The sequence below is a fragment of the Amphibalanus amphitrite genome, unplaced genomic scaffold, assembly GCF_019059575.1.
Source record: "Amphibalanus amphitrite isolate SeventyFive unplaced genomic scaffold, NRLGWU_Aamphi_draft 000093F_arrow, whole genome shotgun sequence".
Classification (NCBI taxonomy): domain Eukaryota; kingdom Metazoa; phylum Arthropoda; class Thecostraca; order Balanomorpha; family Balanidae; genus Amphibalanus; species Amphibalanus amphitrite.
Window position 1 is genome coordinate 529,668 of NW_024881589.1, and position 14,077 is coordinate 543,744.

The 14,077-nt window shown below is 53.3% G+C and overlaps 1 protein-coding gene across 1 annotated transcript in view; it reads right to left on the reverse strand.

Moving 5' to 3' along the window:
* The window catches only part of LOC122380199 (paramyosin-like), a 28,140-nt gene extending 16,200 nt beyond the window's left edge, over positions 1–11,940 (reverse strand). The window contains exon 1 of the mRNA XM_043363162.1: positions 11,581–11,940. Coding sequence (XP_043219097.1) covers positions 11,581–11,679 — 99 coding nt within the window. The 5' untranslated portion in view covers positions 11,680–11,940. The remainder of the gene's footprint in view (positions 1–11,580) is intronic.
* Positions 11,941–14,077: the final 2,137 nt, after the last annotated feature.

A 14,077-nucleotide genomic window follows, 5' to 3' on the forward strand; every position in this document is an offset into this window, starting at 1 on the left:
TGGTCACCATACTGATGATCCCATAGCTATGGCTGAGCTACTTGCAACATCTTTTGCCTCTGTATTCACCACTGTCACCCCCACTAACCCCTCGCCCCACCAGGCCTTCGACGGGACTCTCAGCCATGTAGAAGTATGTACAGAGAATGTTCGCCATGCTCTCAAAGATCTCGACCCTAACTCTGCCATGGGCCCCGATGGAATACATCCACAGGTATTGAAGGAATGTGCTGATGACCTCGCCTACCCTCTACAGATTATATACACGAGATCACAGAGAGAGGGACGACTACCCTCTTGCTGGAAAAAATCCCTAGTTATACCTATTTTCAAGAAGGGCTCCCGGTTTGATCCACTAAACTATAGACCTATCAGTCTGACGTCTGTTGTGTGCAAAACGATGGAACGCCTGATTTGCACGCAGATACGTAATTACCTGGAAACGAACTCACTGCTGACCTCAAACCAATTCGGTTTCAGGGCTGGCAGAAGTACAATGGACCAGCTACTCCTAGATTATAACACAGTGTCTAAAAACATGGACCTTGGTGGCGTGACTGACGTCATTCTCTTCGATTTCAGTAAGGCGTTCGATGTCGTCTGCCACGATCTCATGATAACCAAACTGAGATCGATTGGTTTGACAGGTGCTCTCATTGACTGGATACGTTCATTTCTCCAGGGCAGACAGATGCAGGTGTGTGTGAAGGACATGATAAGCCAACCTAGGGTTGTCAGCAGTGGTGTACCGCAGGGCTCTGTCCTTGGGCCCCTGTTGTTCCTGGTTTATATTGACGGCGTAGCATCACAGCTGAGAAGTGAATATAAAATTTTTGCAGATGACCTGAAACTTTATGCCTGTGTGAAACATGCCCCAGGAACCTCACCAGTGTTATCCTCTGCCCAAGTACAAAAAGACATTGATACACTGCAAACCACAGCAGCATCGTGGTGTCTGAAAATGAACCCAAAGAAATGTGCAGTTCTCCGCTTTGCGAGGCCCCGCGCTAACTTGCCTTCACCGGTGTACTTCCTTGATGGACAGCAAATCCCACATGTAGATTCTCACTCTGATCTTGGTGTTACTGTCGACTCGCAGCTTAAATTTCACGAGCACATTAGGACTGTTGCACACAAGGCTAGCGGCCTGGCCCATAGTTTTCTTAAGTCTACCGTTTGCAGGTCTCGCGCATTTATGTTGTTCTTGCTCACTACTCATATCCGACCTGTTATAGAATACTGTTCATGCTTGTGGCATACAGGTTATCTGAAAGACTTGCGGGTCTTAGAAAATGTTCAGAGGAAGTGGACAAAGCGAGTGGATGGAATGAATGGATTAAGCTATGCAGATCGCCTACAGTCCTTGAACCTGTATTCTGTCCAAGGGAGGCTCATTCGTGCGGACTTGATACAATGTTGGAAGCTGTTTAACGGTAGATCGTGCCTGAGTCCAGATGACCTGTTCGACCGCCCTCCACAGGAGCGGACTAGGGGCCACTGCTTTAGGATTTTCCCCACTCTCACCCACACAGACACTAGAAAGCGCTTTTTCTCTGTCAGATGCATTGCTGTTTGGAACTCACTGCCTGAGGATGCTGTCCGTGCACCTAACATAGCTAGCTTTAAGAAAATGATTGAGGTACATGCACGTAATAGCCTGTTCAGACATGATTGAGGATGAGCAGTGCTGATTTTGTAAGTAGTTATAGGTATGTAGGTTACTTCCTCGTAGCTAAGCGTGTAGAAATGTGACTGTGTTCATCTGACGAGCTTGTGGAAGACGCACAATACCAGTCAAAACTCCCAGGACTAATGGTCAAGAATATCACAACTGGGCTGGCGCGTCTGGCATTCAGGGTTCCTTCCAATTCCTTTCGGTCCTTCCACCTTGCCTTTTCTTTCCGACACAAATGGGAACCCAACCAGGTAAGAGAACCAGGTAAGAGATGTCCCGTTATGATCCGGCCCGACGAGCCCGGAAGTTTGCCGGTCGCTGACGTATCCGTAAAGAAATGCTTGAAACAGATAAGGGCCAGCAGGAAGTCCTTGGCAAGTGACGTGCTTGTTTCAAGTATTTTTCATGCTGAACTTATCGACCACTTGTCACCGAAATGAATAATTTACGACGGTAGCCTGTAAATCGGCTGTTTTGATCAACAGAATTAATGAGATCATGCACTGTCACGCTAAACATATGAACGTTTGTTCTTGACGCCATATTATCATCAATCCATTAATCTTCTTTACGTTGAATCCATTTTATTTTAATTGACATTTGGTTCGTTTCATTGTGATGGCGTTCCTGCTGGGACAGGGCGGGGTGAGGTTAGGGCGAGACCAGCCACCCGGTGACCGGTGAAAGCCGCGGCTCGGCCGACGGCCCGCGGGGGCGACACCCAACCCGTCTGTGAAGTGTTTACAGTTGAGCCGAAAGGTTTCGGGAGAAGGAATGCTGCTACCATTGCCGCCACTGCCGCCGGTCGGGTCGGGCAGACAAGCAACAATGAGGAGTGACACCCGAGGCAAGAGGATTGGTCGGACAGTCGAACGATTTGACCGTCTGACCGTCCCGCCGCATCCGGCGCCCGCGGCAGTCGCTGAGAACTTTATCCGCGCGGTGCGTGACCGGTCCATTGACCACCCCGACCGGAGGCGTGACATCGGGGCGGCTCAGCGGACACCGCGTCACGCGCGGGGCTGGCGCCGCGTGACTCGTGCGTCGCAGCACGCCACACAGCGCCGCTGGTCGCCGCGACGCGCCGCTGAATGAGTCAGTGAGGCCGGTGGCCGGCGGCCCGACGGGGGTCGGCGGCTGGCCGGGGCGCGGGCCGTCCATCCATCATAGGCCGATATGAGCTCTCCCACGCGGACACCAGCACGGCCGAGCAGCGCGCGCACCCGACGCCGCCTCCCGACCAACGGGACTTATACGGCGCGGCGCTGTTCATGGGATGAAGGCCGTGTTCTCCCCACAGCTCAGTGTTGTGACGCGACCGCTTCGTCTTCCGTCTATTGGCGCCCATGTAGTAACGCTGTTGAACATTGCGCTACGCATACATTAACACAATGCGCCTTCAGAAACCACTGAAAGCGCAGGAAGTGGAAATTTATGAACATCGCCGTCATCTGGCTTCGAAGCTGCAGAAGAGAACAGGCGAGTCTATATATAAGTGATGAGCTTTGATATCATTGAAGCCAAGCCCCGATTGAATCCGCAATCCATCTCCCTCGCTGCTTGGACCGTTATGACACCAGCAGAATGAAACGGTGGGGTGGGGGTCCCTGAACTCGGATCAACCGCCAAAGGCGCAAGTAGCGGCAATGTTTATTTAGATGCAAACCTATGCTACGGTATTCAAAAGTACAACACGTATTTGTTACACACTAAACGTGAGTTATGTGACGTTCATGGTGGCTGGTGCGCATCCCAAACACTCTGCGCTCAGGCATGTCATCGGCAGTCTGTTTTTGTCCTGGTCAGTTTCAGTTGCCGGAAACGGCGCCGCTGCAGCCGCTGTCAGGAAGCGTTCAAACAGCCATGAGTTGTCGAGCAGACCGGCTGGCCGGCGCGGCAGTGCTGCTGCAGCTCAGTGCAGAGTCTGATCCGGCGTCACCGATCGAACAGCCACTGCAAGCTGAAAAACGGCGCGGCGCTGACCCGCGCTTGTTTTCCCATGTCGACGCACAGGCATTTGCACTTCCTAGCTCAGCCTACCATCCCTTGTCAGAGTCGGGGTGGTTCTTCCAGCCTCCGTGGAGGGATATAGCAACTGTCTGCAGCTGGGATAAACGCCGGGATAGACGGACGTAGCAACCGTGGTCGTCGGCCCATGTCCTGATTAGACGTCCATCGAGCACAGGGGCTCTCTGTAGGTATGTTTGCATGGCTCGGCTCGGGCTGCCGCTCTGTCGTGTTTTGGTGCGAGGAAAGAGTGCGCCTCTATCCGGCACTAGGGCCGTAATGAGCGACTTTTGGTACAGTTGGAGGCCGCTATCAGGTCGGGTTTCGGACCCGCTGCCAAAGTCAGCCCTTGACGCTCGCAGCCGCAGACAAAACAATCCCGCCAGTCGAGCGTAAACCTGAGTGATATAATGTGTAAACATTCAGCGCCGCGGGGCGGCGGTTTTTCGCCGGATGCCGTACAACTGTCGCCGCCGACAGGCCTGCTGCCGACGCCAGCGATGGTCCGCCTCGGTCCGGGGAAGGGGAGGAGGGTGTGTGAGCTCCCGGCGTGACTGCGTCGCCGGCGGTCCCTTTGAAGGCTCGTTATCGTCCTTCACTGCCGCGATCGGTGGAGGAGTCCCGGCAGGCAGCACGGGAGGAGGGTGGGGGTAGCGTGTGAGGTGTCTCGACAGCTCGACATCGCGCGCCTGGCAGAATCGACAACAAACTGACAGCTTTCCGAGAAACCGGAGAGGCACCCCGGCGCGGCATACGCGTGCGGTGCGCGGGGACCCTGGGCCGCTCCGCTGCCGCCGCGGCCGCGAGGGATAATATCCTCTTAGCCAACAGAAACAGGCCCGAACTGACAACGCCGCCGCGCCGCCGCCGACACCGCCTCCCCTTCCCCCACAGCCACCGTCGACGCAGAGTTGGAAAAAGAACGCGCCGCACGCCGGGCGATTCGTTACCTTCTGTCTCTGTCCAATGTGGCTAGAGACTCGCCTAGCCTGTCGCTGTCCTGAGTGTCACAATCAATTACATGCCGTCGCGAGCCGGACGGCTGTAGACAAACTGTTTTAGCTCGCAGGGCGCTCGGCAAGACACCGCGTGCCTTAATGTCACAATGAGACGCGCAGTCGGAGTGTTCCCGCAGTCCACTATCGAGCACAGAGCTCTGTTACCGGCGAGGTATTTGAGTGTCTCGGCAGTTTGCTGTCGACTTTAGGTGTCACTCTAATAAGTGTACAAGTTTACTTAGCGAGAGAACTTGGCTGTCGAATGCGGGCCGAGAGACGTCACCAGAAGCAACGTGCCGCGCGAGGTCGCAGGTGATTCACGGGTCATGACTCATAGTTGGCTTAGGGTTGAGGACGGATCAACGCGCTGAAGAGATAACCAAAATTCATCAAAATCCAGGAGAGAATAACTAATACTGAAGGTAAAAATTCGGTTACTTTTTCTATACGTATCGGTGAAAAGAAACAATAAATTATTTGTAATTTGAAAACACCCTTGTCCGCCTACCATTATTTTTATTTTTTAATCTCCAACGCTCACTAGTCACTACCTACTCAATATTCACCAACAGTGTACCTACGTACAGTATCTCATGGACATGGAAGGCTTACCTCCCTAAAGTCCCTAAATCTGATCCTTTCTCTCTCCTTTGACCCGCTCTGCTGCCCAGCAACATGACCAGTAGCCAGCAACTGACCGACCTTCAAAGGCGTGCGACTCTGGTCTCTGAACAGCCGCCACCGCGGACGGCAGCCGACACAACTCTCAGGGGGTGTGTTCGGTGGGGCGGGGAGGGTGGGAGGGACGGGGAGGCGGGGCGGGTGCAACTGCAGACGGCACGGTCTCAGCGAGGCACGGTCTCGGGTCCGGCACACAGCGGGTGAACTCAGAGAGACCACGGTCGGTCAGAGGGGCGGCAAAGTCACGCGCTAGCCGACACGCTCGGCGCGCCAGCCGACAAAGGTGCGCAATCGCGCTGATTTCGGCCCCGTCATCTGATTTAAGGGGTGTCAGCGAGGGCGGTGATAGGTGTGCTGATTGGTGTCGGTGATTAGCACACGGCTGGTACGTGCAGTCGGGCGGTGAACGCCAGTTATACAGCGATCAGCGCGACAGGCGGGGCGACGTGCAGGTTTTGTTCCTGGGCGAACGGGTAGACTTTTTCAGGCGACAGACTTTGGCAGCAAACCGATGAACGGCCCGCGCAAAGTGGAAATAAATTCCCATTTTAAACGGCACATCATATGAGGCTATGACTATTGACTATGTAGCAATGCATGCACAATGCACAATGAACATTTCATTTTCATTACTTGCTACAGTTTGAGAAATTGGTCATCAGGCTAACCTTTTCTTATTTCGAATGACCTGAAAATTAAGCCTTTATTGCACCATATTTTCAGTCATGTCGCTTTTCATTGCCGTCATCGCAGTTGTGGGCGCTATATAGTCACGGCATACGGCACCATAAACCCAAATCACCCGCCACATTACGACCAGTCATCAACACGTGGAGAGGAGCACCGTGCCGCCTCCACAACGGCGACAGGGTGCTCTGGTCTGCCGTGTCAGCCCGTTAGAGACCTGAGTCACGCTCTGCCCTGACCTCTGGCACCTGACCTCGCCGGCCACACGCCAGAGGGGTCCATTCCGGCCCGTCCGGGACCCACTGTAGCACCCGCCGATCCCCTGGGGCGCCAGTGGGCAGGAGGTGCTCTCCCGTGGCCAGCAATCAGCGTGCACACTTATAAATGTCTTCATACGTTGTCTGCTCATTGACATGCGTCGGGCAGTGTGTATGATTACCATTCAGATCGGGGCGGGGCGGTGCGGGCGGTGGCCGCGGTGGCGGCGGCGCGGCGGCGCGGTGGCGGCGGTACCACGGCGGGCGGGCGGCGGCGGCGGTAGCGGCGGCGGCGGCGGTGCGTGGTGGCGGTACCGCGCCGGTGGCAGCGGCGGTGGCGACGGATGACCACGGGTGCCCCATCAGATCCAGAGATGGTATCACCCCAGTGAAGATAGCTCGACTGGACAGGTGGGCGCCTGGCCACTCGACCGTGATATGGGATATCCGTAAATGGGCCGCGTATCACGCACAGTGAGCACGATAAACACAAATGGTCGATCGTCTTCTTTCGAACGGTGTGTCATTAAAGCGCCCGACTCTGGAGAAAACATTACCTTACGGAGAATACGGCCCGGAACATCACGAATTATTGGTACTTATTTGAACGTTACGCATGCTGTATTTGTAAGTACATAAGAGCTCTTCCATTGGATAAAAAGCTGTTAAAGGGATGATTGCTAGCCTAGCATTAGTGGCAAACATGTCATCCTATAACCATTTTAAGTTTACATATTCTGTTATGTCTGCAGTCGCTTGACTCACCTGCCATTTGCGGTCCTGCACGCATGCATTATCTACTGCGCGATGCAATGTACCTAGGATGGGCGACCTTAATGTTAACATAGCTAGATATCCTTAGGTGGAAAGCCTATAAAACGTTTAAAATGCAGATGACAATCATGTTTCACATCACGCAACAAATGGATCAGTTTGAATTTAAATTATTTAAATCACTTGCATGAATACCTTTAAGATGCAAGGACCAATTACACGTCCAAGATCAGTATTCCATATAGGTATATGTATGGCTCACCACTAGACTAAGCTGATCCAAGTAAGGATTGTTATTACGCATAGGTTCTCCTTTAATGTTCACAAAAAATATTCCTCTCTCATTGCATCATGATGGCACGTGCATTACAGGTGCACCTATTACAGCTGTTTGTTTAGGTACTACCACCTGTATAAAGTGCTTCTGAATGTATGCAGCTTCCAATTACACCACATTGCTCCGGATCCTAGTTAACGAGCCGACGTGTGTCGAGCACGGTGTAACCCACGTGCAGCCGGGTTCCTAATTAGCTCCGGTGTTTACCGACACGTGACGTCACCGAATGACGGCACCGGGTCGGAGACATGACGTCACACGTGCAGTGGTGCGGGCCGTGACCAGACATAGGACCGGCTGCTATGGCGCTGGCTGCGGCCGCTGGGCACGAGCATTCTCCCCCGTCTGGTGACGCCAGCCCGCCGCGGAGCCACGGTCTCAGACAGGGTTATAGACAGGGGTACAGACAGGGTTATAGACAGGACTACAGACGGCAACAGACAGGGATACAGACAGGGCTGCGGACAGGGATACAAACAGGACTACAAACGGGGTTACATACAGAGCTACAGACAGAGCTGCAGACAGGGCTACAGACAAGGCTACAGACAGGGGTACAGACGGGGATACAGACAGGGATACACAGACAGGGATACACATACAGGGATACACAGACAGGCTTACAGACGGTAACAGACAGGGCTACAGACAGGGATACAGACAGGGATACAGACAGGGATACAGACAGGGATACAGACGGGATACAGACGAGGATACACAGACAGGGTTACAGACGGCAACAGACAGGGATACAGACAGGGTTATAGACAGGACTACAAACAGGACTACAAACGGGGTTACAGACAGAGTTACAGACAGAACTACAGACAGGGTTACAGACAGGGCCACAGACAGGGCCACAGACAAAACTACAGACGGGACAACAGACGGGGCTGCAGACAGGACCACACACGGGCTACAGACAGGGCTACATGGGTACAGACAGAGCTGCAGACAGGGGTAGAGACAGAGCTACAAACAGAACTACAGGCAGGGCTACAGATAGAACGACAGACAGATGGGGCTACGCTACAGACGGGATACAGACGGGATACAAACAGGCGATACACAGACAGGGATACACAGACAGGGATACACAGACAGGGTTACAGACGGCAACAGACAGGGTTACAGACGGCAACAGACAGGGATACAGACAGCGTTATAGACAGGGCTACAGACGGGGCTACAGACAGGGGTGTACAGACAGGGGTACAGACAGGGGTACAGACAGGGGTACAGACGGGACCACACTCAGGACTATAGACAGGGGTACAGACAGGGTCCCGGACAGGGCTACAGACGAGGCTGAGAACTGCAGGCATGGGCGTGCTTTTAAGCTAGGCGGAAAGCAGAACATGAGCTGCTCGTGAGCTAGCCCGAGTGAAGTATAGTCGACTACAGAATGATGTTCCACTCCTCAGAAGCTATCAGTTGACCGGAGCGCTAAGTTGTGCCGTTTATCACGCAATTAAGCGTGTCGATTGTGAACATTGGGGAAGCTATAAATTGTGAACTCAGCCCGTGTGATGCGGCACAGCCTTCTACTCCAGGCAAGTAATTGCCTGTGAAAAGTGGAACATTCTGTAGTCGACTATACAAGGGCTTCTGAGTTAATGATCCGAGTCTTTAACCATAGAGAAAGTTAAAAGGGCTCCTGAAGTTACCTACAGGAGCAGAACAGGCCACAGGGGCCAATGATCCGACCACTGCACTGACCTGCTCACTGCTCAGTGACTCACACAGCTCTTTGAAAGCTCTGGGAAGTGCTCCTTGAGCTTTAACTGCCGGTTCGTCTGATCATGGGTCATTCTGGCCGGCTACTGTGAATGATTGATTACCTATCAACCACGCTATTGTAACTCTCCGGAGACCCCGTGGGGCTCATGCATGGCTCTTAACGGTAGGTATCTACATACTGGCCATTGATACGGTAACGCCAAAGTAGCAGTCAAACTGATCTTGATAGAAAGTTGGGGGGCTCATGTGAGCAATACGGGTAATACGCATCCCACATCATCGCATAAGCAATTCCTGCGTTATGCATGCGCTGTGCGTACTCAGTGAACTGTTTACGTATGTGTGCATTGGTTTATGCTTACAAGGATTTTTTAAAGCAAGAATATACACTTCTGTTTGATACACAAGCCTCCGCTGCTATGCTCAAGTCAAGAACCAGCGAACACATCAGTCACGCTGCTAGGTAACCGCCCACATTTAAACAGCCTGAATTATGTCTGACCCACACTATCGGGCCATGGCCAAACGGCCGAGACCGGCATTGAACCTGGGCGGCCGGAAATACCACCTCTATGGTGTTTGCAATATGCACATGCCGAGCTAGCACTCAGACTGTGCAGTTATGCAGTCGATGGAGAGTGGCGGGTGGTGCAGAATGCAGAGCCATTAGTTAGGTCTTGACCCGAGGGCAACTTTATATGAAAAGGATTAATTGTGCCGAACAAAATGACAATTTGCATAAGCGGTGAAGCATATCTAAGGGTTAGATGTAGAGTGCCATGTTTTTATATATTTCATATTTGTGTGTTTAGAAACTGATTGATAAAATTTAGTTACGTTAAACTTCCAAAGCATAAATCAATTACCTGATTTCACAGAACCGTTGCGAGTAAAATATACGAGATGATAAATTTTATGGAAGCCTGTGAAACAAACAACAGACGTCTCTTCTGTAAAAATTTCTGACGAAGGTCTTCCAAGCTAAACAACGAAATCAACATTTGTTGGTATTAACGTTGGCTTCAGACAGAGGTGACAAATACCTTTATTTACCACACAACGGTTCCCGTTCCTTGTGAAACGTTACCTGCCAATGTAATGAAATCATAGCTCCAGACGGCACGGAGCCGATATTTTATTACGGGACGCCCGGGCGTCTCCGATGCCTGTGTCACGCATTACCCCATCAATCAGTATAAGATCGGAACGAAGTGACGGCGGCTCACTTTCCTTGTGGCCAAGCCGCTCACAGTTTCACGATAAAACTGATAAATTTTGCTGAATTGTCAAATGCGTTAATGTCGAATCTCATCGTAAATCTTTCGTGCCTTTTTTGAGGTTATCGTTATCATTTTGAGGTTATCTTTTTATTGGATATTTAGCGAAACGCTATCATGCGCGTACTTTGAGAATGCTAATACAGATAAGCTGAACATGTCAGAGCGTCATTCCAATTAGTTACGTGATGGTCGTCCATTAGAATTTCAATTTGGGCTGTTTGAGAATCAGACGAATTCAGTTTTATGACTTGTTGGACAAGGCTGCTGTCAAATGCAAGAATGGATGCAAGGCAAAATGGCACAATTAGGCCACCATTGTCCATTAACGATATCTTAGTCGTGGCCTTGCATTGACACAAGCAATGACAACATTCTTATTCTGCAGGCGACTTGTGACAGCCTCCAATGGGGACATAAAAGGCAAGTAAATTACAGTGGGACTGAGAATAACGAGTCGAAAAGCGTCGTCTCACCACATAATGCAGTCATCATCGTCCGTGCTCCATCTCTGAGTAGCTAAACTCGCCATTAAATTCTGTGACGGTGGCCCTGACCGACGGGCGACTGTTTGACTGCTAACTCGACGAAGCTACAGCGCAGGTCGCTGACCCTACCGCGTGTTCCGCGCCGCACCATCGCTGCTGCATCGGTCGTCAATGTCGACCCGGTGCACTCGCCACCCGCCCTGCCCCGCCCCGCAGTTCCGCGGCGCGCAGAACCGTCTCACAGCTCCCCAGCCCCGCTACCTAACAGCCACTTCGCGGGGACATGTCTCAGACTTGGCCGCTGGCTAACATCAGAAGGTATCACAGCCGTGCCGTCGTTTCCCGGTGAACTCCGCGGAGCCGACGCGACCGCTGAGTGACTCTCGACGGAGGCTGACGGGGCCGACGGGCCGTCTGCGTACCGTCAAAGGCGCGTCAGCCGCCAGGGCTGCTGGCGAGACCCATCAATCGCGACTAACGAACAGGCTCGCTGAACCAACAGCGACGTGCGCGGCGGTGGATCCGGTAGGAGGGCGAGACGGGGGCGGGTCTGCAACAGGTGGCTACTCCCTGACACGTGAGTAAGCACACGGGATTTTCAGCCGTCGGCGAGTGTGCTGCGGCCGGAGTGGCGTGCCAGTGTGTGTAGTTGACCGTACCTGGTATGCGTGGCGAGCTCCGACGTAGAACGATAGTGGCGCGACCACGAGCGCGGCGGCGGTGACTAGCAGGAGTCCGATGGCAGCGCGCCGCAGCATGGGCCCGGCGGCCAGCCGGCAGCGGCACCGGCCCGCTGACGGGCTGCGCGAGCGCTTCTGGCCGTGCCGGCCGGCCACCGTCCGTGATTCATGGACGCCGCTCGTGGGGCCGGCGCCGGCTGAGCGGCCAATCACAACAGCCGGCTCCGGCCGGCGGCCCAGCAGGGGCGAACAGGAGGCCTCCAGGCCGGCGGCGGCGGCCCCCGGCCCGGCTGCCGGTCACTGCCGCACCGGCAGAACGGTTTCCCGCCCGGCGCCGGACGGCCCGCCCTCGCCGGCGCCCGCTGCTGCACCGAATTACACCGGGACTGGCCACCTGAGTCGGCGGCGGCCCCGCCGGGAGGTCCCACTGACCCACTGCACTAGGGGAAGGTCACCCGGCTCACTCCTCGCCTTTACACCACGCGCTCGGTGTCTGATCCACAGCACACACGCACACCGGCCAGCCCGCACTCTCCGGTCAGCCCTCCGCAGCACCTGTTCGTTCGAGCGGCACGGGCCGCGGCGCGCGCCTCCCTGCCCCGACCTCCGACGAACCACTGACCGGCCGCGGCGACTGTCGGCCGGTGGCCGCCGCCGCCGCCTCCTCCGCGGCTCGGCCCGCCGCCAACGCCTCTCGCTCACCTCACGTGAATACGCACGGCGCCGCACCGCCCGCCGGACACTTGGGACCGACGCGTGCACGGTGGCGAGTAAGGCTCTCCGGCAATGTGGAGCGCGCAGAGCTGCAGGACGGCAGACGGTGGGTTCGATCCCAGCCAGCTGCAGATTGTTTATCGTAACACGTGGGAGTGAACGGCAACGGTCAGTCGCCGTATGTAAGTTGCACGTTGAATAATTATCAAGTGGCTGCAACGAAAATTGTGCACATAGCTTTCTCGATCTGTTGTATAGGCTGAGAAATAAATCCTTGTCAAGCTCTAGCACTACTAAAGAACGTTTCGGGTGGCGCCCAAATCTGGATCTACAAGTGCGCAATCCGAGTCGCTCGGCATGCGATGTCGTGGAAGGGGCGTTAGCAAGGCTGCACGCGAGCTGGCGGTGTCCCCGCCCTCACGGTGAAGTCATGGCACGCCGAACCGTTGAGTCGCCATGGGGCCGCTGCTTATCCTCATACGGAGGGATGGCTACCATACGAGGAGCCTCAGTCTTCTGAACTGGGCTCTTTGCACTGGATGTCCGCAGATGGAGCATGGGGGCTGTATCGGAGCAGGAGTCTGCCATGCATCGCAGCTATCTGCTTTCTAAACGAGGCACGAGCGCATACTATCTGAAAGCATGTCCCATGGGGAAAGTGACATGAAGATACGAACACCGTCGGCGTTTTCGACGTGATATCGGCATGTCTGCATCGGTATTGGATTACAATTTATCACAAACTAATCTCAGCATGAAGGGCTCTCTAACCCGGATCAATGAAACCGCAAAGTGAATAAGGAATAAAGCCACATCCGCGCACATAAACAAATCTCGCATTCAAGGAGGCCGCTCAACCGTGTACGCTCAGCGTCGGGATCTTGCGGTTGCGTGATGGTTACATGGGAACTCAACGACCTGGGACGAACGGAAATGATACCAAATGTAGGAGCATCTCTAAGAATCTAGCTGTCAACCTCTGCGGATTTAGAGCGTCGTTCGGTGAAATAGCATGCTATGCCGCCACGTAACTGCATTCTAACTACAAAGAGACGGATACTGCCATAAGACGGTTTTACCTAAATAGACGATTACTTGCGGCGCAGCACCGTCAAGAGACTGCGGGTCTCTTATCATCATGCAGTTGTCTATTGCCTCTGCATGTCTGATGCTACTCATGCAGTTTTAAGAACTTTGATTCATTTTTGAAAAAAAATATAACAATTCAAATATTAGGCAGATGATAAAATATTGAAAATAAAAAACGAAAATATTGAAACTGATAAAGAAAGACACTAAACTGCTGAAAATATGTTTCCACTGTCGTTACGGAATTGACTTTTCAGAAGCATTCGGGTGCCATTAATAATGATTGTGGGTAAAATGACGTGTCTCTAAGCTCTTGCTCACGCGGATAACAGGGATGAGATGTAGGACTCGGCTGATGACACTCAAATTAATATTGTCCAAGAAGACATCACTCCTATCTCCTATGTCTTCGTCCACAGGCTGTTTTTGTTGCTGACACTATAACGAGACGCTCGGATCAGCCAAAATGACACACTTCTGATACATGTGTCTCGTCGATTCCATATTTCACCTGCTGTTGACCTGAGGCCAATAATAATCTCATCGACGCCTCCAAGTATTTTGAAATGACCGTGAGCCGTGACGATACACAAATAAACACGTGCCATAGCCGCTGATTGGCGTAATGTTCCGTTCCAGAACGGGCGCCTGCCCGCGGAAACAGGCCTGACAG